This window comes from Sus scrofa, chromosome 6, assembly GCF_054392235.1.
Source record: "Sus scrofa isolate SSC_HxYL_T2T_F1_AM1 chromosome 6, Sscrofa_HxYL_maternal_Yorkshire_Landrace_v2.0, whole genome shotgun sequence".
Taxonomy (NCBI): Eukaryota; Metazoa; Chordata; class Mammalia; order Artiodactyla; family Suidae; genus Sus; species Sus scrofa.
In genome coordinates, this window is record NC_139388.1 from 38238233 (window position 1) to 38262819 (window position 24587).

The following is a 24587-nucleotide window of genomic DNA, read 5'->3' on the forward strand; positions in this document are numbered from 1 at the left end:
AGGCCACAAGATCCCTTCTGTGGTAGGGTCAACTACTGTGGGTGTCCTGGTGGTATGGAATGCCCTCATATCTTTTGGCTGCCTAGCTCTGCCTCATGCATGGGTCTCCTGGTGGGAAGTTTCAGGTGTCAAAGCAGCTGGCTACGGTTCCAGAAGGTCCTAGTGCTGCTGCTGGATTTCTGGTGGATTAGGCAGGTCCTGGGGTGACTGACTTTGGGGCTCCAGTGGGCCTGGGGCTGGAATTGTAAATTTTACTATAATTTTTTTTTAAAAAATTGTGTGTCTGAAGTTTTCACTGTGGCCCAGTGGCTAATGAACCCGACTAGCATCCATGAGGATGTGGGTTTGATCCCTGGCCTCACCCAGTGTGTTAAGGATCTGTCATTGCCATGAGCTGTGGTGTAGGTTGCAGATGTGGCTAAGATCCCATGTTGCTATGGCTGTGGTGTAGGCCAGTGGGTGCAGCTCCAATTTGACCTCTAGTCTGGGAACCTCCATATGTTGTAGGTGTGGCCCTAAAAAGACAAAAAAGACAAAACACACACATACACACACCCCAAAACTGTGTCTCTTGATAGTGTTACTATTGATGTTGACCTTGATCAGCTTGCTGTGGTAATGCCTGTTAGGTTTCTCCACTGCTACGTTTTTTTTCCTCTTCCATATTTACCATATTCTTAGAAGGCACTGATTCTAGTTGGTAAAGTTGTTTCTCAAAGTGCTATGGATTGCCGATTCTGATACTATTATCCTGGTATTTCTTTTTCCATCCTTTTATTTTCAACCTATTCATGTCTTTAATATTAAAAATGACTCTCTCCTAACAGCATATCACTGGGCATTGCTTTTATGCCCAGTCTGACAATCTCTGCTTTTTAATTTGTGTTTACTCCACTTACATTTAATGTAATTTACTTGTCTGTCACCTTGCTCTTTGTCTTCTATTTGTTTGTTCTATTTATTATTCCTCTGTTCTTCCTTGCCTATATTTTTGGGGGTATATCTATAATTTCATGCTCCATTTTATTTTCTTGTTTAACTTCATAGCTTTAAGTCCTTATTTGTGTGTATGTGTGTTTTCTAAGGTTAACACTATGCTGTGGTTTTATATTTTTATATGTATTATTGTGTGCTTATTTCTCCCTTTTTGGGGCGAGGAGTTATATCTTAGACTTCTCTCATACTCATCGTTATTCATTCATTCAATTCATTCATTCAACATGTTATTATCAAACATCTACTATGTGCCAAGGACTGTCTATTTTTTGGGAATATGGCTATGAATAAGAGAGATATAAAGCCCACAGATCTGTTTGGGGAAATAGATAAGTAAGTAGAGAAGTTTTCCCAGAGGAGGAAATATCTGAACTGAACCTTGAAGGCTGAACAGTGAAGTTCAAGTTTCTTCAAGTGAAGAGAGGGGTGTTAAAATAATCTATTGTTCCAGGTTGTGGCAATGGTGATTGAAAAGACCCAGAGGCAGGAAAAACTGAAAATTTTCTCAGGGAGCAGTAAGATATAAAGCATGGCTGGAGCAGTGTTAGGTGAAGCAAACGAAGGTGGAATTGTGAAATATGGTGCCGTTCGGCAAGAAATTTAGGGAGTCTCTGTTTGGTGATTTCTAATGTTTCATAAATCTAAAGCTGCAGCCATGATACTCATGTCATTAATGTACATTAATCAAATGATTTAAGAAATTTTGGATGGAATTATTGCCTATAAAACATGTGTCCTCTCTAACTGTGTATAATGTCTTGGTTTCACTTTGGGGGATTTGTCTTTTTGAAGTGAAGACAATTCTATTGTGAAAAAAGAATATATTCTTCCAGAAGAGTGCTCCTTGTAATATAAGCAAAGGATTTTTCAGAGTTGTTGGAAAAGAGAGGGTGCATTTGTTTACCTATATCTGGGCTGCTTTAGATGAGACAGTGCTATTCATGTTACATATATTCTTTTCCCCTGGTTTTATTGAGGTAAAATTGACATATAATGTTGTGCAGTTGCAGGGTGAACAATGTGTTATTTGACCCGGGTATATATTATAAAGTGATTTCCACAGTAGTGTTAGTTAACACCTCTATCTACTCACATAATTATTATTATTTCTTTTTTTTTTATGGTGAGGGCACTCATTTACTGTCTTAGCAATTTTCAAGTGTACAATACTGTAATGTTAACTATAATCACCATAATGTACATTAGATTCCCCAGAACTTATTCATCTTATAACTGGAAGTTTGTATCCTTTGACAAATATCTCCCTATTTCCCATACCACAACCCCTGGCAACGATTATTTTACTCTCTGCTTCTATGAGTTAGACTTTTTTAGATTTTACATGTAAGTGATGCCATACAGTATTTGTCTTTCCCTGTCTGACATATTTCACTTAGCAAAAGGTCCTTAAGGTCTATCCATGTTCTCACAAACAACAGTACTTTCTTATTTTTCAGGGTGTTAATTTTGTGAGTGGTGTTAGATAGAAGTCCAATTTTATTCTTCTGTATGTGATTATCCGGTTTTCCCACACTATTTTTTGAAGAGATTATCCTTTCCCCCTTGAGTGTTCGTGATTCTTTTGTCAAATATTAGTTGATTGTATATCTGAGGGTTCATTTCTGGCCTTGCAATTATTTTCTATTCCTCTATGTTTCTGTTTTTATGCCAGTACCATACTTTGTAGTATACCTTGATATCAGGAAGTGCCATACTTCCAATTTTGTTTTTCTTTCTCAGGATTGCTTTGGCCAGTCAGGGTCTTTTGTTGTTTCATACAAATTTTAGTTTTTTTTTCTTTTTCTATGAAAAATGCCATTGGAATTTTGATAATGATTGCATTGAATCTATAGATGGGTTTGAGTAGTATGGACATTTTAACAGTATTAATTTTTCTTATCCATGAATTCAAGATATTTTTCAATTTGTTTGCATCTTCTTCAATTTCCTTCCTCCAATTCTTGTAGTTTTTAGTGTACAGGTTTTTTTACCTCCTTGGTTAAATTTATATTTAAGTATTTTTATTGTATTTAATGCTATTATGAATAGGATGGTTTTCTTTATTTCTTTTTCAGATATTATGTTTTAGTGTATAGAAACACAGCTGATTTTATTTTCTTTTTAAAGCTCATCTGTGGCATATGGAATTTCCTGGGCTTAGGTTGGATTGGAGCTGCAGCTGTAGGCCTGTGCCACAACCACAGCAACATTGGATCTAAGCTGCGTCTGTGACCTATGCTGCAGCTTGTGGCAATGCCAGATCTTTAACCCACTGAGCGAGGCCAGAGATCAAACCCATGTCCTCATGGACACTATGTTAGGTTCTTAACCTGCTGAGCCACAATGGGAACTCCACAATTGGATTTTATAGTTTTTTTTTTACCTTGCAGCATTACTGAAATTGTCAATTAGTGCTAATAGTTCTTTTGGTAGTGTCTTCAAGATTTTCTATATATAAGATCATATCATCTACAAAAACAATTTTACTTATTCCTTTCCAATTTGGATGCATTTTATTTCCTTTTCTTTCCTAATTTCTATGGCTAGGATTTTCAGTTGAGTAGAAATGATGTCAGTGGCATCTTTGTCTTCATAATCTTAGATGAAAACTTTTCAATCTTTCACCATTGAATGTGATGTTAGGTGTTGCCTTGTCATATATGGCCTTTATTATGTTGATGTATATTTCTTATATACTTAATTTTTTATCATGTATGAATGCTGTATTTTGTTAAATGGTTTTTTCTGCATCTATTGAGATGATCATATGATTTTATCTTTCATTCTATCAATATGGCGTATTAATTTATTGATTTGTATATGTTGAACCATCCTTGCATCTCAGGGATAAATCCTACTTGACCATGTTTTTAATGTTGAATTCAGCTTTTTAATATTGTGATGATATTATTTGCATTTATATTTATTAAGGAAATTCGTTGATAGTTTTCTTTTTCATGTAGCATCTTGTAGCATCCTTATCTCGTGTTGGTATGAGGATAATGCTGGCTTTATAGAAAGAGTTTGGGAGTGTTTCCTCCTCTTTAATTTTTTGGAATAGTCTGAGAAAAACTGTCATTAACTCTTCTTTAAATGGTTGGTAAAATTCGCTATGAAACCATCTGATTCTGGGCTTTTCTTTGTTGGGAGATTTGTGATTACTGATCCAATCTCCTTACTAATAATTGGTCTGTTCAGATTTTCTATTTCTTTATGATTCACTCTTAGTCATGTATTTCCATGAACTAACCTATTTTTCTGTTATCCAATTTGTTGGCATATAATTGTTCATTGTTTCTTGTGATCCTTTGTATTTCTGCAGTATCAGTTGCAAAGCCTACTCTTTTTCTCCTCATTTCTTTTTTTCTTAGACTAGTTAGAGGTTTGTCAATTCTGTTTATCTTTTTAAAAACCCAGTTTTTAGCTTCATTGATATATATAGCTCCCCAATATAGTCACTTATATCTTCTTAATAAATTGAAACCCTTATCCTTATGTAATTACCTTTATCTCTTATAGTTTTTGGCTTAGAGTCTATTTTCTCTGATATAGGTATAACTACTTGCTCTTTTTTGTTTCCTCTTGCATGGAATATCTTTTACATCCCCTCACTTTGAGCTTACGTGTGTCCTTAAAGCTGAAATTAGTCTCTTGTAGGTAGCATATACTTGGGTCTTGTTTTCTCAGATCCATCCAAACCCTCTATGCTTTTTGATTGGGGAGTTTAATCTATTTACATTTAGAGTAGCTATTGACGCACAAGCTTTCTGATTCTTTTTGCCTTGTCAGTTTTGTAGTTCCCTTGTTCCTTTCTTCCTCTCTTTCTGCTTTCCTTTGTGAATGGATGATTTTCTGTAGTAGTATGATTTAATTCCCTCCTCTTTATCTGTGAATCTACTATAGGTTTTGGCTTTGTGGTTACCATGAGCTTACATAAAATTATCATCTTAAAAAAATTATCATCTTATAGATATGATAGTCTACTTTATGCTAAGAACTTAACTTTGGGTACAAAACCCATATGCTTTGTGTTTTGATAACTTTTAGTGTTTTGGATGTCATAATTTACCTCTGTTTATATTTTGTATTCATTAACAAATTACTTTAGCTATAGTTATTTTTAAAAATTTTATTGCAGCATAGTTAGTAATATACTGTACATAATAAACTTTTTCATTTTCTTTTCCATTAAGGTTTATCAGGGGATACTGTAAAGTACAGGAATATAGACTCCCTGTGCTATATAGTAGGACCTTATTGTGTATCCGTTCTATATATAATAGTTTGCATTTGCTAATTCCAAACTCCCAATCCTACCTTTCCCCACCCCTCCCTCTTGGCAACTGTAAGTCTGTTCTTTGAGTCTGTTTCTGTTTCATAGATATATTCTTTTGTGTTGTATTTTGGATTCCACATGTAAGTGATATATGGTATTGGTCTTTTTCTTTCTAACTTTACTTATTTGACTTACTTCACTTTGTATGATAATCTCTAGTCCCATTTATGTTGCTGCAAATGACATTATTTCATTCTTTTTTAGGGCTGAGTTTTATATATATGCATACACATATGCACTTACATACCACATCTTCTTTATTCATTAATCTGTTGATGGACATTTAGGTTGTTTCCATGTCTTGGCTACTGTAAATAGTGCTGCTATGAACACAGAAGTGCATGTATCTTTTTGAATTATAATTTTGTCTGGATATATGCCCAGGAGTGGTATTGATGGATCATATGGCAACTTTATTTTTAGTTTTTTGAGAAAACTCAGTACTGTTTTCCATAGTGGCTTCACCAATTTACATTCCTTTTTTTCCACACCCCTTCCTAGATACAGGCTTTTTTTTTTTTTTTTTTTCCCCCTAGGGCTATACCTGTGGCACATGGAGGTTCCCAGGCCAGAGGTCCAATCAGAGCTGTAGCCACTGGCCCATGCCAGAGCCACAGCAACGTGGGATCCGAGCCACGTCTATGACCTACCACAGCTCACGGCAATGCTGGATCTTCAACCCACTGAGCAAGGCCAGAGATCGAACCCACAACCTCATGGTTCCTAGTCAGATTCATTAACCACTGAGCCATGACAGGAACTCCAGATATAGTTATTTTTACTACTCTTGTCCTTTAGCTTTTATACTAGAATTTAATGGTTAACACATGACCATATTATAGTATTAGCATATTCTGAATTTGATTATCTACTTAACCTTTACCAGTATATTGTATATCTTCATATGTTTTAAGATTACCAGTTAGTACCTTTAACTTTGGCCTGAAGATCTCCTTTCAGCATTTCTTGTAACGTAGGTCCAGTGGTGATAAAATCCTCAGTTTTTGCCTGGAAAATATTCATCTCTTCCTTATTTCTGAATAGTATCTTTGCCAGATAGAGTATTATTGATTGGTGGTTTTTTCTTTCAGTACTTTGAATATATTATTCCACTCTTTCCTATAAGGTTTCTGCCGAGACCTCTTTTCATAGCCTTGGGGATTCCCTTCTAAGTAACAGGCTTCTCTTCCCTTGCTGCTTTTAAGATTCTCTCTTTATTTAATTTTTGACAACTTCATTAAAATGTGTCTTGGAGAGGATCTTTTTAAGTCCAGTTTGCTTGGTGACCTATTACCCTCATGTAATGGCTGGATTTTTTTTTTTTTTTTTTTTTTTGCTTTTCAGGCCCGCACCCACAGCATATGGAAGTTCCCAGGTTAAGGAATGAATTGGAGCTACAGCTGCCAGCCATAGCAATGCAGGATCTGAGCCATGTCTGTGACCTAGACCGCAGCTCACTGCAACGCTATATCCTTAACCCATTGAGCAAGGCCAGGAATTGAAACTGGAACCTCAGAACAGGGACTCCTTTTTTTTTTTTTTTTTTCGTTTTCAGGGCCGAACCTGAGGCATATGGAGGTTCCCAAGCTAAGGGTCAAATTGCAGCTATAGCCACTGGCCTTTCCCACAGCCATAGCAACATGCGATCTGAGCCATACCTGCAACCTACACCATAGCTCATGGCAAAGCTGGATCTTTAACCTACCAAGCAAGGCCAGGGATTGAACCTGTGTCCTCATGGATACCAGTCAGATTCATCTCTGCTGAGCCATGATGGGAAATCCGGGATATTAAAATCTACCCAAATTTGAGAAATTCTTAGTTACCATTTCCTTTTTTTTCTTTTTTTTATTACTCAAATGAATTTATCACATCTGTAGTTGTATAATGATCATAACAATCTGATTTCACAGGATTTCCATCCCACAGCCCAAGCACATCCCCCCACCCCCCCAAACTGTCTCCTCCGGAGACCATAAGTTTTTCAATGTCTGTGAGTCAGCATCTGTTCTGCAAAGAAGTTCAGTCTGTCCTTTTTTTCAGATTCCACATGTCAGTGAAAGCATTTGATGTTGGTGTCTCATTGTATGGCTGACTTCACTTAGCATGATAGTTTCTAGGTCCATCCATGTTGCTAAAAATGCTGGTATTTCATTCTTTTTGATGGCTGAGTAATATTCCATTGTGTATATGGACCACATCTTCTGGATCCACTCCTCTGTCGATGGACATTTAGGTTGTTTCCATGTCTTGGCTATTGTAAATAGTGCTGCAATGAACACTGGAGTACATATGTCTTTGCGAGTTGTGGTTTTCCCTGGATAGATGCCCAGGAGTGGGATTGCTGGATCAAACGGTAGTTCTATGTTTAGTTTTCTGAGGAATCTCCATACTGCTTTCCACAGTGGTTGCACCAATTTACAATCCCATCAACAGTGTACTAGGGTTCCTTTTTCTCCACACCCTCTCCAGCACTTCTTGTTTGTAGACTTTTGGATGATGGCCATTCTGGCTGGTGTAAGGTGGTACCTCATCGTGGTTTTGATTTGCATTTCTCTAATAATGAGTGATGCTGAACATCTTTTCATGTGTTTCTCAGCCATCTGTATGTCTTCTTTGGAGAATTGTCTGTTTAGATCTTCTGCCCATTTTTGGATGGGGTTGTTTGTTTTTTTTTTTGGTATGGAGCTGCAGAAGGTGTTTATAGATTTTGGAGATTAATCCCTTGTCAGTCGATTCATTTGCAAAGATTTTCTCCCATTCTGTGGGTTGTCTTTTTGTGTTGTTTAGGGTTTCCTTTGACCATTTCTTTAAATTAGTTTTCTACCCCCTTTTCACCTCTCTTCTCCTTTTGGAATGCCAATAATTTGCAAAAAAATTTTTTTTGGGGTGGTATTCCATAGATTATGTAGGCTTTCTTCATTCCTTTTCATTTTTTCCTTTATTTTCCTCTGAATAATTCCAAAGTTCTTGTCATCTAGCTCACAGTTTCTTCCTCCTGTTGATACTCTCTATTACAGTTTTAATTTCATTCATTGTATTCTTCAGGTCCAATGTGCTTGTTTGGATCTTTTCAATGATTTCTACCCCTTTGTTTATCTTCTCATTCATGTATTGTTTTCTGTATTTAGTTGAATCCATCTTTCTGTGTTTTCTTGTAGCTCACTGAGTTTCCTTAAAACAGCTACTTTGAATTTTTTATCAGGTAAGGTACAGAGCTCCATGTCTTTGGTCTGGTTACTGGAGGATTATTGTTGTCTTTGGTGGTTTTATGGTATCATGTTTCCTTGATTTCTCATGTGCCTTGAAGTTTTGTGTTGCTGTTTTTGTATTTGCAGCAGGAGTCCCCTCCTCCAGTCTTTACTAACTGTCCTTGGGAGAGAAATACCTTCTGTCGGCTTGTTGGGATTCTGAGGTTTTCTCAGTCCTTCTGTGGATTCACTTGCAAAATTGCAGTTATTGGGAGGGAGGGAGACACAAATGAGGTACGTCTTGGCCATGATTTGATGTCACTATTACATTTTCTCTTGAATAAGTCCCTTCCTTTATCTAGGCCTCTCTTTCCTTTTCTGAACAATGAGAAGTTTGTCAAAGATTGCATCTGAGCATGCTTCCAACTCTGACATGCCATAGGTTTATCATCCATTAAAACCTCGATGGGAATTGGTTTGTTTCTAGCCATGAAAAATCCCAAAGAGAATTCATAGGATGAGAAACCATGGATTTATAATTGTGAATATTCTGGTTGCAAGTAACAGAAACCAACTCAGGATAATTTAGGAGAAAAAGGATAATTTATTTATAGGGTATAGAGAGCACAATGTCATGAAACTAAAGGGCCAGAATAGAGCTCTGCCTTAGGGAATAACTGGAACTAGGATAGAAAACCTTCAGGAATTGTTCTCTATTCTTTGGGTTTAGGTGCTTGGTGAATAGGATGGTTGGCTTGTGGGCTGGGCAGGCATTCCCAAAAGTATCCTCTCCACCTGGATTGTTGACTTCCCTTTGTAGCAGTGGTCACAGAAATGGGAGGGGTGGGGCATGGGCTTGCTCAGAAGTGCCTGGTCCTGAGAGGTGGTCTTGTTGAAGTTCTCTGATCCTTGGATGTGGGAACAAGGGGATGTGGGTGAACATGATCCTGGATATCTTAAAGAATCAGGGAGAAAAAGGGGTATGTATGTGTGACAAGCTTCACCCTGGGTCACACACAGGAAGCAAACCTACATTCTTGGGGTTCTTTTGCCAGGCTGGGAGTCAGACGTGGCCATGGGATGGCTCCTGGTAGAAAACCTGCAATGGGCTTTTCTGCTCCAGGTCAACCTAAAATGGGAAAGAGGAGGAACAGAATATCTTTTCTTTTCTTTTTCTTTTTAGGGTCACATGTGTGGTATATGGAAGTTCCCAGGCTAGGGGTTGAATAAGAGCTGCAGCTTCCAGCTGACACCACAGCCACAGCAATGCAGAATCCAAGCTGCATCTGTGACCTGCACCAGAGCTCATGGCACACCAGATCCTTAACCCATTGAGTGAGGCCAGGGATCAAACCTGTGTCCTCATGGATACTAGTTGGGTTCGTTACCACTGAGCCATGATAGGAACTCCCAGAATGTCCTTTCTAATAAGGAAGGCGCAGAGTGGAATTGAGGGCTGTGTGGGTCTTCTGGCCACACTCTTCCACAAATGTGGATGGTTAATTGATGAAACCAGATCTGAGTGGTTGGAGCAAGAAGCTGGTCTGGGTGGAGTGGGGGCTGCCTGATCCCATTCCAAAATGTCCTCATCTCCGCATCTCTCTGCTGCAGAGTGAATATTCCTAGGCCAAGAGCCCAGAGCTCTAGACTGCCACCAAGATGGTAAATGATGGGCCCTACCTTATTGCTGATCTGGACCGGCGAGGCCAGAGAAGGTCCTTTGCAGAGAGATATGACCCCAGCCTGAAGACCATGATCCCAGTGAGACCCTATGCAAGGTAAGAGGGGAGGGTCGGGAGGTGGCCCAGGGAGAACTTGTAGGAATACCTTCCAGCCCATCAAGAGAGTGGACACTGCCCCTGAGCCCCATCCTTCTGCTCTACATGCCTGTCCTTTTGTCTTTCCATCCATCCATCCATTTATTCATTTATTGACAATTCACCTCATGAACTCTCCTGTCCTTTGGTGAGAGGAAGACAGTACCAAATGTTTAAGGAGAGCTTTCCATGTGCTAGGACCTGTTCAAATTCTTTACAAACATCTTCTCATTCACTCTCCACAACCACCCTGGAGGTGTTATTATTATTTTTATTTGATGGGTGCGTAAGTGGGTGAATAAGAAAGATCAAATAATGTGCCCAAAGTTAATTAGGTGGATTTTGCTGTGTAACAAGCCATCTCAACACTTAGTAGCCTTAAACAATTGACATTTATTGAGCTTATAATTCTATGGGTAGGTCAGCAACTTGGGCTAGGTCCAGTTGGGTGATTCACCTGGTCTTGACCAGGCTTACTTATGCATCTGCTGGTCAGCAAGATGGCTGTGCTTCTGGGGGCTGACTGGCTGGGGGAAGGTGGGCCATGTGAGTTATCCAACCTTCAGCAGGCTAGCCTGTGCTTGATCACATAGTAATGCAGTAGGCAGCCAAGAGGATGAGTTGAAGCATATAGGCCTTCAGGAGATTTCAGCTCAGAACTGTCTACCATTTCTCTCCCTGCAATGTATTGGCCAAAGCAAGTCACAAATCAGCCCTCACTGAAGGTGTGGAGAAATAGACTTAACCTTCTGAAGGAAGGAGCTACAAGATCACATTCCAAGGGTCTGGGATACATATACTGGACAGAGAATTAGGTCAGTTTTGAATTGCAGAGTAGGAACTAAGGCAGCCTGACTTCTAAGCTCACATGATGTTATATTATTATCATATATGTGTTATAACACTACATAAACTATAACTATAAAAGCTGCCTTTTCTGCATGAGAAGGGCCTATGGTATTTTCTCCCAGCAGAGGAAGGTAGGTGACACAGCACTACTCTCTCCTAGAATCTATGGAAGAAACATACACCCGTGAGCCCTCTAAAGTGAGAGGGAAGGCAAAAGATAAGAGCCTGAGCTACCATCCTTAGCCCCAGGCTGGAGAGAGCTCTAACTACCCACTGCTTTGGCTCAGTTTGTAATCGCTTTGTGGACGGGCGATGTGGGATAGTGATTAACAGAATGATGGAACCTGGAGTCAGCAAGCAGTGGGTTTGAATCCTAGCTTCACCACTTAACAACTATAAGACTTTGGGCAAGTACTCTAACCTCTCTGTGCCTCGATATTCTTGTCTATGAAATGGGCTCATCACACAACCCACATACCTAGTTCATGGAGCTGTTGGATTATATGAGGTAATGAATGACCTTATCATAAAAGTTACCCTTTAGGAAATGTTTACTATGTATCAAGTGCCTTAATAATAGCACCTCATTAACATTATTAATATTATCCCCAAAGTAGAGCCTGAGTCAAAAACTTGGATGCAGGTAGCTTATTGGAGAGGCAATTTTAAGAAGCAGGAGGGAAGATTTAGGGAGAGCGAGGCAGGGAAGAAGAACATGGGGTGTACATGGGGTGTGTCATTGGTATCACTGCTGTAGACATGGGTACCAGATTCTACTAGGTCCCCTGGAGAAGTGTACAATTTCCCGCCTATAGGATGAGAGGTGGGAACATTTGTCCATGGGCTTTTGTACTCTGTTAGTTACTTGGGTTTTCCCCTGGCAGCATAAGCCCCCTGCAATTCTGGGCTGCACTTATGCTCTAAGAAGACCCTAAAACCACATAGTAAAAAGAGGCACAGCATACCTGTGAGATGGGATGCTGTTAGCACAAGCGCTCCACAGCTGAGATGGGACGTGAATGCGACAAAGTCGGTGACTTGGGGCATCTTGACAACATCTAGTACAAATACAAAACTCTTCCAGGGCCGGGAATATGACGAATACTCAGCAATTAGTAGGTAACACTTTGTGGCTCTGACTTTTCTTCCATCTTGGACGGTTAATTCCTCAAGAGCAGAACCACCTCTCTTCCTCCTTCTTCCTTACTTCTTCCTCCTTTTCTTCCTTTCACTTCCCCTTATCTTCCTTCTCTGTCTGCTAGCTATTTTTTAAAATATAATATCTTACATGGAATAATCCATTCAATCCTCAAAATAAACCACAAGTTTGCCTCTAGCTCTTACTTCCTCGGGAAGCCTTGTCCCCACTGGGGGCACACCCTGCCCTGCCCTGCCCTTCTCCATCCTCCTGAGAGCAAAAGTCAGGCGCCCAGCTCCTCTGATGGCCAGCTACTGGGTGGGTCTCCCTTTCCTCATGCCAAGTGGAAGAGAAACCCTCTTGTGAGATGGGATGCTGTTAGCACGAGCCCGTTGTGGGATTGTCATTGGTAAATGCTCACTAAGCAGCTCACTAAAAAATTCCCTGGATTGTACCATTAATCCCCTTTTATGGTGTGAGTCCTCCTACCATGGCTGACTTCAAGCTACAAACATGATGTCGCTGAGCACAAAGCTGAGAAGAGGTTCATGACATTAGATCCCGATTCTGCATGGTATTTCCACCAGAGATGATAGACTTACATAATCTAAAGAGCAGAGGTACTAGTAAAATCTAGGGCTATGAGTTTTGAGTATTTATTGCCTTTGTCTTTAAGATAATTGACTTACATTTCCATAATTTAATTTTTTTTTTGGTCTTTTTTTGGTCTTTGTTGTTGTTGTTGTTGTTGCTATTTCTTGGGCCGCTCCCGTGGCATATGGAGGTTCCCAGGCTAGGGGTCTAATCGGAGCTATAGCCACCGGCCTACGCCAGAGCCACAGCAATGCAGGATCCGAGCCGCGTCTGCAACCTACACCACAGCTCACGGCAACGCCGGATCGTTAACCCACTGAGCAAGGGCAGGGACCGAACACGCAACCTCATGGTTCCTAGTCGGATTCGTTAACCACTGCGCCACAACAGGAACTCCCGTAATTTAATTTTTAATATTGGCTGTATTTAAGAACTGATTTGCAGAATTCCTGAAAATTTAACAATCAGCCTTCACAAGCTGGGAGGAGCTGGTCCAGCACACTGCAGCTCATGGGGCTGATGGATGTGAGTCACAGGTCTGAGCGTGGCTGTGGTTGTTACTATGGTTGATAATTCCAGCCAAGGACTCAAGGCGGGGACCCCAACCTCCTGGAACACCGAGCATCTCGTTTGTCTTAGGTTGGCACCCAACCCTGTGGATGATGCAGGGCTGCTCTCCTTTGCCACGTTCTCCTGGCTCACCCCACTGATGGTTAGAGGCTACAGGCACACCCTGACTGTGGACACCCTGCCCCCGTTGTCGCCCTATGACTCATCTGACATCAACGCCAAAAGGTACCAGGATTCTTTGGAGTCAGATCTGGGGGGGGCACCTAGGAGGGGACCTGCAACCCCTTTCGTGTGCTCCCATTTTGCCATGTGAAAATCGATGCCCATGGGTCCTTGGCCCTTCTCGGTGGCTTATCTCTGAGAGGTAGACTGGCCTGACTGAACTTCCTGGCTCAGTCTCTGGGGAGGTGAGGACCAGGGAGAGTTGGTGGGGAGAGAGAACTTCTTGAGCACATTGGCCTGAGGCTTCAGGACCATTCTGGCCAGGCTATCAGCTGGTTTGTCTGAGCACCACATCAGGACGAGAGTGGCCAGACTCTCACTTTGCTCTGGGCTACCTGGACCCCACTTGGGCTGCTTTATGAGGTTCCGGCATGGTGTTTTTGTTTCACTTTAAAAATTGGCATCAGATTTTTGTTTTACAAAATACACTTAGGTTGAACCAAATGAAAACTGACAAGTTTGACTTGCGAAACCGTACATTTCATAGGTTTCAGCCTAATTCATATTCACTATAAAAATATTAAAGCAACAAGTTTAAGTGGTAGAAATATATCCCCACTGTACTCCTGCTCCACTCCCCAGAGGTCAGTGCCGTTAAATCTTGGTGCCTCTGTCCAGAACTTTGTCTGCTCTCTTTAAACAGCCCCTATGCCACCATCTTCACAGATCGACTCCTCTTCTGTTTCCTCCCTGCTCTGCAACCCACACCACAAGTTGTGGCTATGTTGGATCCTTAACCCACTGAGCCAGGCCAGGGATCGAACCAGCAATGCCATAAGGACAAGCAGGATCATTAACCCACTACACTCTGGCAGGAACTCCAGAAGTTCTTGTCTTAAGTGGGGAATCTCTCAAAGCCCTCTCTCTGCATCTTCTGGAATTCTCCTCTTTGGCCTCATGTGCTTGAAGGCCTAAGAGTTCTAATCATGCTCTAGCCATCGTTTTTTTACAATTGTGCATCCCCTCGTCTGTGCCCTGAAGAAATCTCTGTCAGTAGTAGTTTCCCAAATCTACAGTCTAGAGAAAATTGCCAGGGTGCTGGAAGAGGAATGAGACCCAGGTGTTCTTTCTACCTCTCTGTCTGTTTTTAGTGTTTCCTTCCATCTATCCCATATCACCTGAGATCCTCTTCCCTTCCATACTAGGTTCTGTTCCAAAGGCTTAGCCACTGAACACATGTTGACAAACTCAATAGCACGCCATTGTCAGACCATGACTCTCTTCCGGACTTCACACTCCCAGCATCCCATCAGACAGCTGAACTTGGATGAGTCACAAGCATCTTACATCTAAAGCTGCATCCTTGATCCTCTTTTGTATCTAAAGCCCCATCTGATGATGTTCCCTCTTCCTCTTTTCCCCATATCTGTAAACTCCATTCCCACAGTTGGTCAAGCTGGAAAACTGGGATCCCTTACCCAATTCCCCCTCATTTTTCCCCACATTGAATTCATCAATAAGTCCTGATCTCTCCCCCATATACCTTTCTTTTTTTTTAAAGGAATCCATCAGGGGCATATGAAAGTTCCCAGGCTAGGGGTCAAAATTGGAGCTACAGCTGCTAGCCTATGCCACAGCCACAGCCATGCCAGATCTGAGCCACTTCTGTGACTTATACCACAGCTCACAGCAATCCTTAACCCACTGAGCAAGGCCAGGGATTGAACCCTAATCTTCCTGGATACTAGTCTGGGTGGTTACTGCTGAGCCACAACGGGAACTCCAATCCACATTTCTTTAAATGCCACCTCCACTTCCCACCTGGCTGCTGGCGATCTTCCACTGTGGTTTCTCTGCTTCTGTCTTTGCTTCCAACCCCCATCACCCACTACTCTCACAGAAGCCCCATGTTCTTTTAGATACATAAAATAATCTTGACCTGCAGTGGCTTCCTTTGCACTGGGAATGAAATCCGTCTGGCCCTGCCTTGCCTCCCCATGTCACCACACACCTGTCCCACTGGCCTCGTTTCAGATCTTGGAAATGGACAAGCTCCTCCTTGCCCTTTAGATTTTTTATCTTGGCTTCTTTGTTGCCTCTCTCTCTTTTTTAAATCACAACTGGTATTGTGCCAGAGACCGGCAGGAGAAGGAGGAAATCAAGTCCTGAAAAGAGCCCAAATGCCAGATAACAGCTCATGCTGTGTCAGGGCTTTGCCCACTGCTCTCTCATGGCCCATCCACCCTGCATAAGAAGAAGGGAGAACCACTGCTGTTCATCTGAAGCTACCGCTGCCAGGTATGGGGGAGGCGTTGTGCTAAGCCTTCTTGCAAAGGTTTGTCCATTGGAGTAGCTTTAAACAGCAAATGAGAATGTAAGTCCCCTCCCCCTTTTTTTTTGCTTTTTTAAGGCTGCACCCAAGGCATATGGAGATTCCCAGACTAGGTGTCGAGTTGGAGCTGTAGCTGCTGTCCTACAACACAGCCATAGCAATGCGGGATCCAAGCCGCATCTGTGACCTACACCACAGCTCACAGCAACACCAGATCCTTAACCCACTGAGCAACGCCAGGAGTTGGAACCTACATCCTCATGGATACTAGTCAGGTTCATTAACAGCTGAGCCACGACGGGAACTTGCGTAAGTCCCTTTCTTTCTTCCTGCACTTTCATCACAGATTTCGAATCCTTTGGGATGAAGAGGTCGAGAAGATGGGTCCTGAGAAAGCCTCCCTGGGCCGAGTGGTCTGGAAATTCCAGAGGACACGTGTTTTGATGGACATCGTGGCCAATATCCTGTGCATTATCATGGCGGCCATAGGGCCGGTGAGTGGGGTGGCCCTTCTTCTGCCTGGTGTCCCAGGTCCCCAGACTGGCAAAGAGTGTCATTAGTTACGTTCTCTATGAATTGGTGGGTTTAGTACATTATCCTTATCCTTGCATTCCTTGGGAGCACATTTTTGTAAAGCTACCCCCTGTCAAGCACAGTGGCAGCCCCTGAAATTAATGAAAAAGTTTGCCTCATAACGTCAGCTTGCTGACATTATCTGAGCCCTCCTCTACCAGCCTCAGCCCCCCCGCGGTCCTCTCTTCTTCCCCACCACACTATTTTACAGACTGTTCTCATTCACCAAATCCTCCAGCAAACCCAGAGTATCTCCAGGAAGGTCTGGGTTGGCATCGGCCTGTGCATGGCCCTTTTTACCACCGAGTTTACCAAAGTCCTCTTTTGGGCCCTGGCCTGGGCCATAAACTACCGCACAGCAATCCGGTTGAAGGTGGCCGTCTCCACCCTGGTTTTTGAAAACCTGGTGTCCTTCAAGACGCTGACCCACATCTCCGTTGGGGAGGTAAGCTGGTCCAGGAGGAATCTAATTTTAGAACACAAGATTCCAAGTTTTCTGAGTATGTATGAGATGTGCTTCTGGGATGGAACCTCTGCTTCCCTTCTGTTTGTCAATGTCCTGCCCATCACATCCCATCTCCCTGCCACGTGCAGTGGCAGAGCCTCCAAACACAAGAAGAGGAGTTCCCGTCATGGCGCAGTGGTTAACCAACCTGACTAGTATCCATGAGGATGAGAGTTCAATCCCTGGCCTTGCTCAGTGGGTTAAGGAACTGTTGTTTCCGAGAGCTGTGGTGTAGGTTGCAGACAAGGCTTGGATCCCATGTCGCTGTGTCTGTGGCTGTGGTGTAGGCCCGCAGCTGTAGCTCTGATTCAACCCCTAGCCTCATCTTCTGCCCTAAAAAGCAAAAACAAAACAACAACAAAAAATTGACTGACTAATGGATCTGACCAGTCCAGTTGTGTAGTATTTGGCATGCCAACACATCATAAAGACCATGCCTATTGGACCTCAAAGCTGGACATTTTCCTAAGCCCTTAATCCTTAGCAATAAAATCTTCACCCTTAACATGAGGACACTTCCCTGGCCAAGGGAACCCTAGGTGGAGTGAGGTAGGTGCTTCTTTCTTACAGTTGCTCTTTCAGTTCACAGCATCCTATATCGATTGTGATTAGATTCAGTTGCATGTAACAGAAAACCCCAAAAGAAACCCTAGATTAAACTGGAGGGATTTACTTCACTCTGTGTAAAAGGAGTTTGGAAGAAGATGACCCAGGGCTGGTGGGGGGAATTCCTCATCTTTCCATCTTTCTTCATCACTTTCCTAAGACATGGCTCCTGTAATGGTTCAGGATGGTTGCCGCAGGTCCACCCATGTTTCGGAGAGCTGGTAGGAGGAAGGGGAAAGGAGCAAAAGGGGAAGGTCTTCCAAGTTGAGTTAGCCCCTTTAAGAATTCATCCCCAAAGTTCTTTTTGCCTCTTTGGCTTATATCTCACTGTCCTTAACATTGTTATGTGGCCACATTCCTTGCCCAAAGAGACTGGGAAATGTGTTTTGTTGTTGTTGTTGTGTTTTTTTTGCTGGGTGCCTGGCTGCCCTGATTAAGCAGGGTTGAGTAAATAAGGAAGTGAGAGCTATCAGGTAACCAAATGGCAAACTCATCAGCATGCTCCTAGATGGTAATACTGCTCTTAAAGCTTTTTTTTTTTTTTTTTGCATTTTACAGCCACACTTGTGGCTGATGGAGGTTCCCAGGCTAGGGGTGGAATCGAGCTATATAGCTGCTAGCCTATGCCACAGCCACAGCAATGCAGGGATCTGGAGCCAAGTCTGCAACCTACACCACAGCTCACGGCGTATCTGGATCCACAACCCGCTGAGCAAGGCCAGAGATTGAACCCACATCCTCATGGATACTAGTCAGTTTTATAACCCGCTGAGCCACAATGGGAACTCATTAAAGCCTTTCTTCATTGGGATCCTCAGTTCTAAAAGACTGGTCTCTCCAAAGTCCTACTAGAATGAGACCCAAACTCACCATGTTGGCTCTCTGATGACCCCCAGCCCCTCTAATTCAGTTTCTCTCTTCCTTCCTCAGACCTCAGCTGTTCTGAAAGCTTTCAGTTAAGGAAACCTTTGGGTGGCCCTTCCAAAGCCTGAACCCATGTGCTTTCTTTACAGGTGCTCAATATACTATCAAGTGATAGTTATTCCTTGTTTGAAGCTGCCTTGTTTTGTCCCTTGCCAGCCACCATCCCAATCCTAATGGCTGTCTGTGCGGTGTACTCCTTTTTCATTCTGGGGCCCACAGCTCTTATCGGGATATCAGTGTATGTGATCTTCATCCCCATCCAGGTAATGGCAGGTCTTTGCAGTTGTATTTCACACACCCTCTCACGGAGGTGGACAGAGGGCTTTGTTTCTACTTCTTCTGCACTCCTCCTTTGTGCTCCCAGATAGGATCATTTGTTGTTGTTGTTGTTTTTTAAATTGAATTTGAATGCCCTGGGGGAGGGGGGTCTGCTTCTTTAATTTGTCAAAATCCCCAGCACTTGCTTCACGTCCTGGCCATGCATGCATTCCTACCATCTGCCCAGATTCCCCAGGGGTGACTCCACCACCCTCCACAGGGTGCCTCCGCCACAACTCAAGGGAAGGCTGAGAATTCTCCAGTTGAGAATCGCCAGCCAACGTCCCTTAGAACTTTTTCTGGCACTTAGGCTCTGATCCCCGGATTTCTAGGCCAATTGCAACTCAGCAGTTCTCTCTGAACACACTGTTTGTACCTTGATTTCAGATGTTTATGGCTAGGCTCAATTCAGCTTTCCGAAGATCAGCAGTTTCAGTGACAGACAAGCGAGTTCAGACAATGAATGAGTTTCTGACTTGCATCAAGCTGATTAAAATGTACGCTTGGGAGAAATCTTTTACCAACACTATTCGAGGTAGGATGAGCAGCTGCCAAAAGAACTACTTACTCTGTAGAATGTGATCTTTTAAGTGATTCTTAAGATTCCCAGGCCAGGTGTTCTGGAAGTTCTGGAAAGGGACCCTGGAGCTGGTTGGCAGGCTTTTCAAAGGATTGCAGAGATTTTTAGAATAGGCCCAAGCATCTCTTCCAGTGAAGCCAAGGGCTCAGCAGGTGAGTGACATATGGTTTAGCCATATTGAGGCCAGTGAATGCTTATGCTAGCCAGTTACCTTTCACAAAAATAATTCACTAAAATGTTATGAGCGGGAGAAGAGCTGTCTCAGGCTATTTCCGTGACTTGGAAGATGTCCACACGTGCTCACTCACATGTACCCTTGTTGCCAGCAGCAGCTTCGCTGGTATCATATGTCCCATTGACTTGATGTGCAGATAGGAGAATGCATATATATGCATATATAGCTGTTTTTTTAAGATATTAAAACTATTTCAAGCAAATAAAAATGCAAATCTAGTGGCAGGAACATTTACATAATTGCTGACATAGACTCAGGTGGTTGGCGGTTTAATGATCTGAACCACCGTTACAACTGACTCTGGATCTACAATTACACTTTTAGTCCAGCGTGTAACTGGGCCTGCACCTATGTTTCCATGTTGTAGGAAGTGGCTTTAGGAAACCTGCTTCTGAGCTTGCCAAAGGGAGTGCCTCAAGTTGAGACCCTGGCAACCCTACAAGTTGGCAAACCCTCTTTGAAGACACAGAACTACCTCCTCACACATTGAACTCACTTTAATACAATGGATTTGATGTGATTAAATTTGATTCCATTTGACTGAGTTCAGTTTAACTCAGCTCAATTTAATTCAAGTCAGTTTAATCTGATAAATATGTGCCAAGTTCCTACTCTGTGCAAGGCCATGGGAACCACACAAAATACTTAAGAAAAGGGCCTCTACTTATAAAATTAAGGGAGGCTGAGTTAACTGAGCTCAAAAATATATCTAACTTTGTTTTTGTTTTGTTTTGTTGTGTTTTGTTTTTTGCTTTTTAGGGCTGCACGCTTGGCATATGGAAGTTCCCAGGCTAGGGGGTGAAGCAGAGTTGCAGCTGCTGACCTACGCCACAGCAGCGCAGAATCTGAATTGAGTCTGTAACCTACACCACAGCTCACAGCAACACTGGATCCCTGACCCTCTGAGTGTAGCCAGGGATTGAACACACATCCTCATGGGTACCAGCTGGATTCATTTCCCCTGCGCTACAATGGAAACTCCTTGTTGGCTGTACTTCTAAAATACATCTGGAATCTTTTTTTTTTTCTCTTTTTACTGCTGCACCCACAGCATATGAAGTTCCAGGGCTAGGGCTGTAGCTGGGGCCTATGCCACATCCATGGCAACACTGGATCGGAGCTGCATCTGTGACCTATGCTGCAGCTTTGGTAATGCCTGATTCTTAACCCACTGATCGAGGCCAGGCATCAAAACTGCATTCTCACTGAGACAATTTTGAGTCAACCCACTGTGCCACAACAGGAACTAATACATCTGGAATCTGTCATCTTTTCATTCCACTGCCACCCTAGTCCAAGCTAACATCTTCTCCCTTCTGGACTATAGCAAGAACTTCTAGATGCAACCCCTGCTTTCCTCCTTCCTTCTAAAACCCATGATGCACTCAGCAGCCACAGTGACCTTTTTAAAATGTCCCATCAGATCCCATTTCTCCCCTGCTGAAAAATCTTTAGTGGCTGCTTATCACACTTAGATTATTCAAATTTAGGACTTTTGAATGAAATCCAGATTCCAACCTACAGCTGTTCGATCCAGCACAATCTGGCCTCTGCTAACCCCTGTAACCCCAAAACATTTTATCCTAAGCCTTGATAACTCTGCTTGAGCCACACAAACCTTCTGTTTTTAGAAGAGCATCTGGGCTCATTCACACCTCAGGATCTCCACCATTGTGGTCCCTCTGCCTGGAATGTCTTCTGCTAGATGTTCATGGTGACTTTGTCTGGACCTGGAATGTCTTCTGCTAGATGTTCATGGTGACTTTGTCTGGACTTTGGGTCTCCTAGGGTCAATGCCATTGACTGAAAGAGGCTGTCTTGACCACAGTCCCACACAGGTCCACTCCCCACTTCCCTTCTTAATCACTTTACCCTGTTTATTTCTTTCATATCACTCCACACAACCTGCAATGACCTTCTTTACTTGTTTGTTTGTTTCTTTATTGTCTATCGCCCCTCCTAGAAGAGCTGAGACCCTGTTTATCCCTATATTCCCCGGCATCAAGCACAGCATCTAGCATGTAATAGATTAAAATGTAATGAATGAGAGAACGCATGAGTTAATGACAGGATAAAATGAGTAAAATGCCATGAAAGAAAATGAGAGGAGCTCCATGGGCATGAGACATCAGGAAAGGCCTCCTGGAAGAGGTGGCATTTATTTATTTATGGTCATGCCCAGGGCCTGTGGAAGTTCCTGGACCAGAGATTAAACCTGTGTCACAGCAGTGACCAGAGCTATGGCAGTGACAAGGCCAGATCCTTAACCCGCTGAGCCACCAGGGAACTCCAGAGGTTGGCATTTTAGGCAGGCCCTGAAGGATAACAGGGCTGTGGACACAGACAGAGCCAGGGAAGTCCCTCAGGCAGGAGCAAAGGCCTAGAGGCTGTGTTTGGGAAGAAGGAAGTAGCTGGTGTTCTCAAGGGGAAGGGCATGTGGACAGCAAGCTTTGGATCCCAGTGGAATTGGGTTCCAATTCTGCCTTGACCTCTTAAGAGTCAAGGCACTTAACCCTCTAAGTTTTACCTCTACTGTCAAAAGCACAGAAGGATGGCTTCTGCCTTGCCCATGGTGGTGAGAGAAGTCTAATGAGAGCGTGCCTGCACAGTGTTTCACAGAACCCTTGGTACGTAGCCAGCGCTGAGCAAGGATGGCTGTGGCGCCATGTTGCTAATGTGAAAGGGTTTTTGCAGAGGAGGCTGAACTGCTATTGAGGACTTTAAACACCGGGGAGGGAAGCTTAGATTTTATTGGTAAGTGGTACAGAGTCATGGCCTCATCTGGACTTGGGAGAGGGAGATGTGTTCTTGTGTTTTTGTAGCTGTTGCTGAGACACAGGGCAGGGGCCTCAATCTGGCCATCTTCACACTGGCATATGTGTCTTATTTGGCCCCGGCAGTACTTTAACTTTTTCAATTAGTTCCTAACATTTAAAAGTAGGGTGATGTCTCACAAGATTCCAGATTTCAGACCTCAGAACAGTTGACAGTCTGGTGAGCCTAGGACAGTCTCGCTTTGGTCTTGCTCTCTGCCCCCTCCCTTCATTTACATTACTTGTCCGACCCCTGTAGACATCTGAGTGGATGAGTCTTGATGCCCAGAGAACCAGGATGGGAAGGGAACTTGGAAACCATCCATAATGGCAGCTGCCACGCACTGAGCCCTGGTACATGCTGGCATTGTGCTTGGGGCTGTCTGTGCTTCCTCTCATTTAAACTTCACAACAGGAGTCCTTAACACTCATTTGCAGCAGAATTGAGCAGGAGTAATATGTTTCTTTCTTATACTGAAGCATAGCTGATTTACAATACTATTTTAGTTTCAGGTATACAGCAAAATAATTCTGTTATACCTACTATACTTATGTATATATTCTTTTTTAGATTCTTTTCCATTATAGGTTATTATAAGACATTGAGTGTGGTTTCCTGTGTTATACAGTAAATCCTTGTTGTTAATCTATTTTACATATAGCAGTATGTATCTATTAATCCGTACTCCTAATTTATGCCCCCCCCTTTTCCCCTTTGGTAACCATAAGACTGTTTTCTATGTGAGTCTGTTTCTGTTTTGTAAATAAGTTCATTTGTATCAACTTTTAAAGATTCCACATATAACTGATGTTATGTATTTGTCTGACTGACTGCATTTAGTATGATAATCTCTAGAACCATCCATGTTGGAAATGGCGTTATTTCATTCTTTTTTATGGCTGAGCAATATTCCATTGAGTAACAGTTTCCTAATGCTGGTGCTTGACATGAAAAGTAAGACCACCAAGGACTGTTTCTAATTCACAGATGTTAGGAAGAGGGAGAGAAAATTACTGGAAAAAGCTGGATTTGTCCAAAGTGGAAACTCAGCACTGACCTCCATTGCATCCACCATAGCCATTGTACTGACATTCACCTGCCATATCCTCTTGAGACGCAAGCTCACTGCCCCGGTGGTAAGCACCTCTTCCTCACCCACCTCTGACAAATGCCAGGTAGGTAGCTCCTCCCCACCTCTGCCTAGCACTAGCATCAGAACACCCGATCATGGTGAGCTGGGCAATGCCAGGATTCTACCTTGACTTTTAAAACAAGTGCTTGAGCTGACAGGGAGCCAAGGAAAGCTTGGTAACAATTCTTATTTGGTCTGTGACAGAGCTGGGGTCGTAGTTAACGCTGGAACACAATTTTACATTTGGAAAACAAAATTCAAACCCAAGGAACCCTTGGCTGGTTTATTCATACTTATCCATATACACATCAAGTGGAAAGTTTTTGGAAGTTCTCTTAATGGGAAGGGTTGCCGGTATTGGAAGAGGCTGTGCGGTGTCAGGATCAGAGCTCCCTTGTTTCAGTCCTGAATCCAATACTTGCTCACTATGACTTACAGCAACTCACTGAACCTCTCTTGCCCTAATTCTTTATCTGTAAATGGGGTGATGACAGTCCCTATGGTTGTGAGGACAGAAATTCTTTTACACAAAGCATGCAGGACGGTGCCAGGAATGCAGTAAATGCTGCATCAGTGTTTGCTGTTCTTGTTAGCCAGATGCTTACCCAGGTCAGGCTAATTCAGGTTGAAAGACTCAGAGGGAGAACTGGAGGGAATGTGAGGGGCTCAGGGTTTTGTTTTGTTTTTTAACAAGGGGGGCTATGCATTCAAAAGTAAACCTGAGTTGGAGTTCCTGCTGTGGCACAAAGGGATTGGCGGCATCTCTGCAATTCAGGATGCAGGTTTGATCCCCAGTCTGACACAGAGGGGTAAAGGATCCAGAGTTGCTGCAGCTTCATCTTGGATCTGATCTTTGTCCCAGGAGTTCCATATGCTGTGGGACAGCTGAAAGAAAGGAAGAAAAGAAAGAAAGAA

The 24587-nt window shown here is 42.8% G+C and overlaps 1 protein-coding gene across 24 annotated transcripts in view; it reads left to right on the forward strand.

Moving 5' to 3' along the window:
* Positions 1-24587, forward strand: part of ABCC12 (ATP binding cassette subfamily C member 12) — a 92047-nt gene that overhangs the window by 12754 nt on the left and 54706 nt on the right. For 14 of the 24 annotated variants that reach the window (XR_014805059.1, XR_014805062.1, XR_014805061.1 and 11 more), the window contains 7 exons: positions 10135-10301; positions 13561-13716; positions 16332-16479; positions 16770-17003; positions 18683-18856; positions 19299-19446; positions 23528-23676. Coding sequence is in view for 17 of the 24 variants with exons in the window: in XM_084958784.1 (XP_084814910.1) it covers positions 10183-10301; positions 13561-13716; positions 16332-16479; positions 16770-17003; positions 18683-18856; positions 19299-19446; positions 23528-23676 (1128 nt within the window). In the remaining 7 variants the exon portion in view is untranslated. The remainder of the gene's footprint in view (positions 1-10134; positions 10302-13560; positions 13717-16331; positions 16480-16769; positions 17004-18682; positions 18857-19298; positions 19447-23527; positions 23677-24587) is intronic. The other 10 variants (XR_014805063.1, XR_014805065.1, XM_084958793.1 and 7 more) reach the window with 3 other exon arrangements.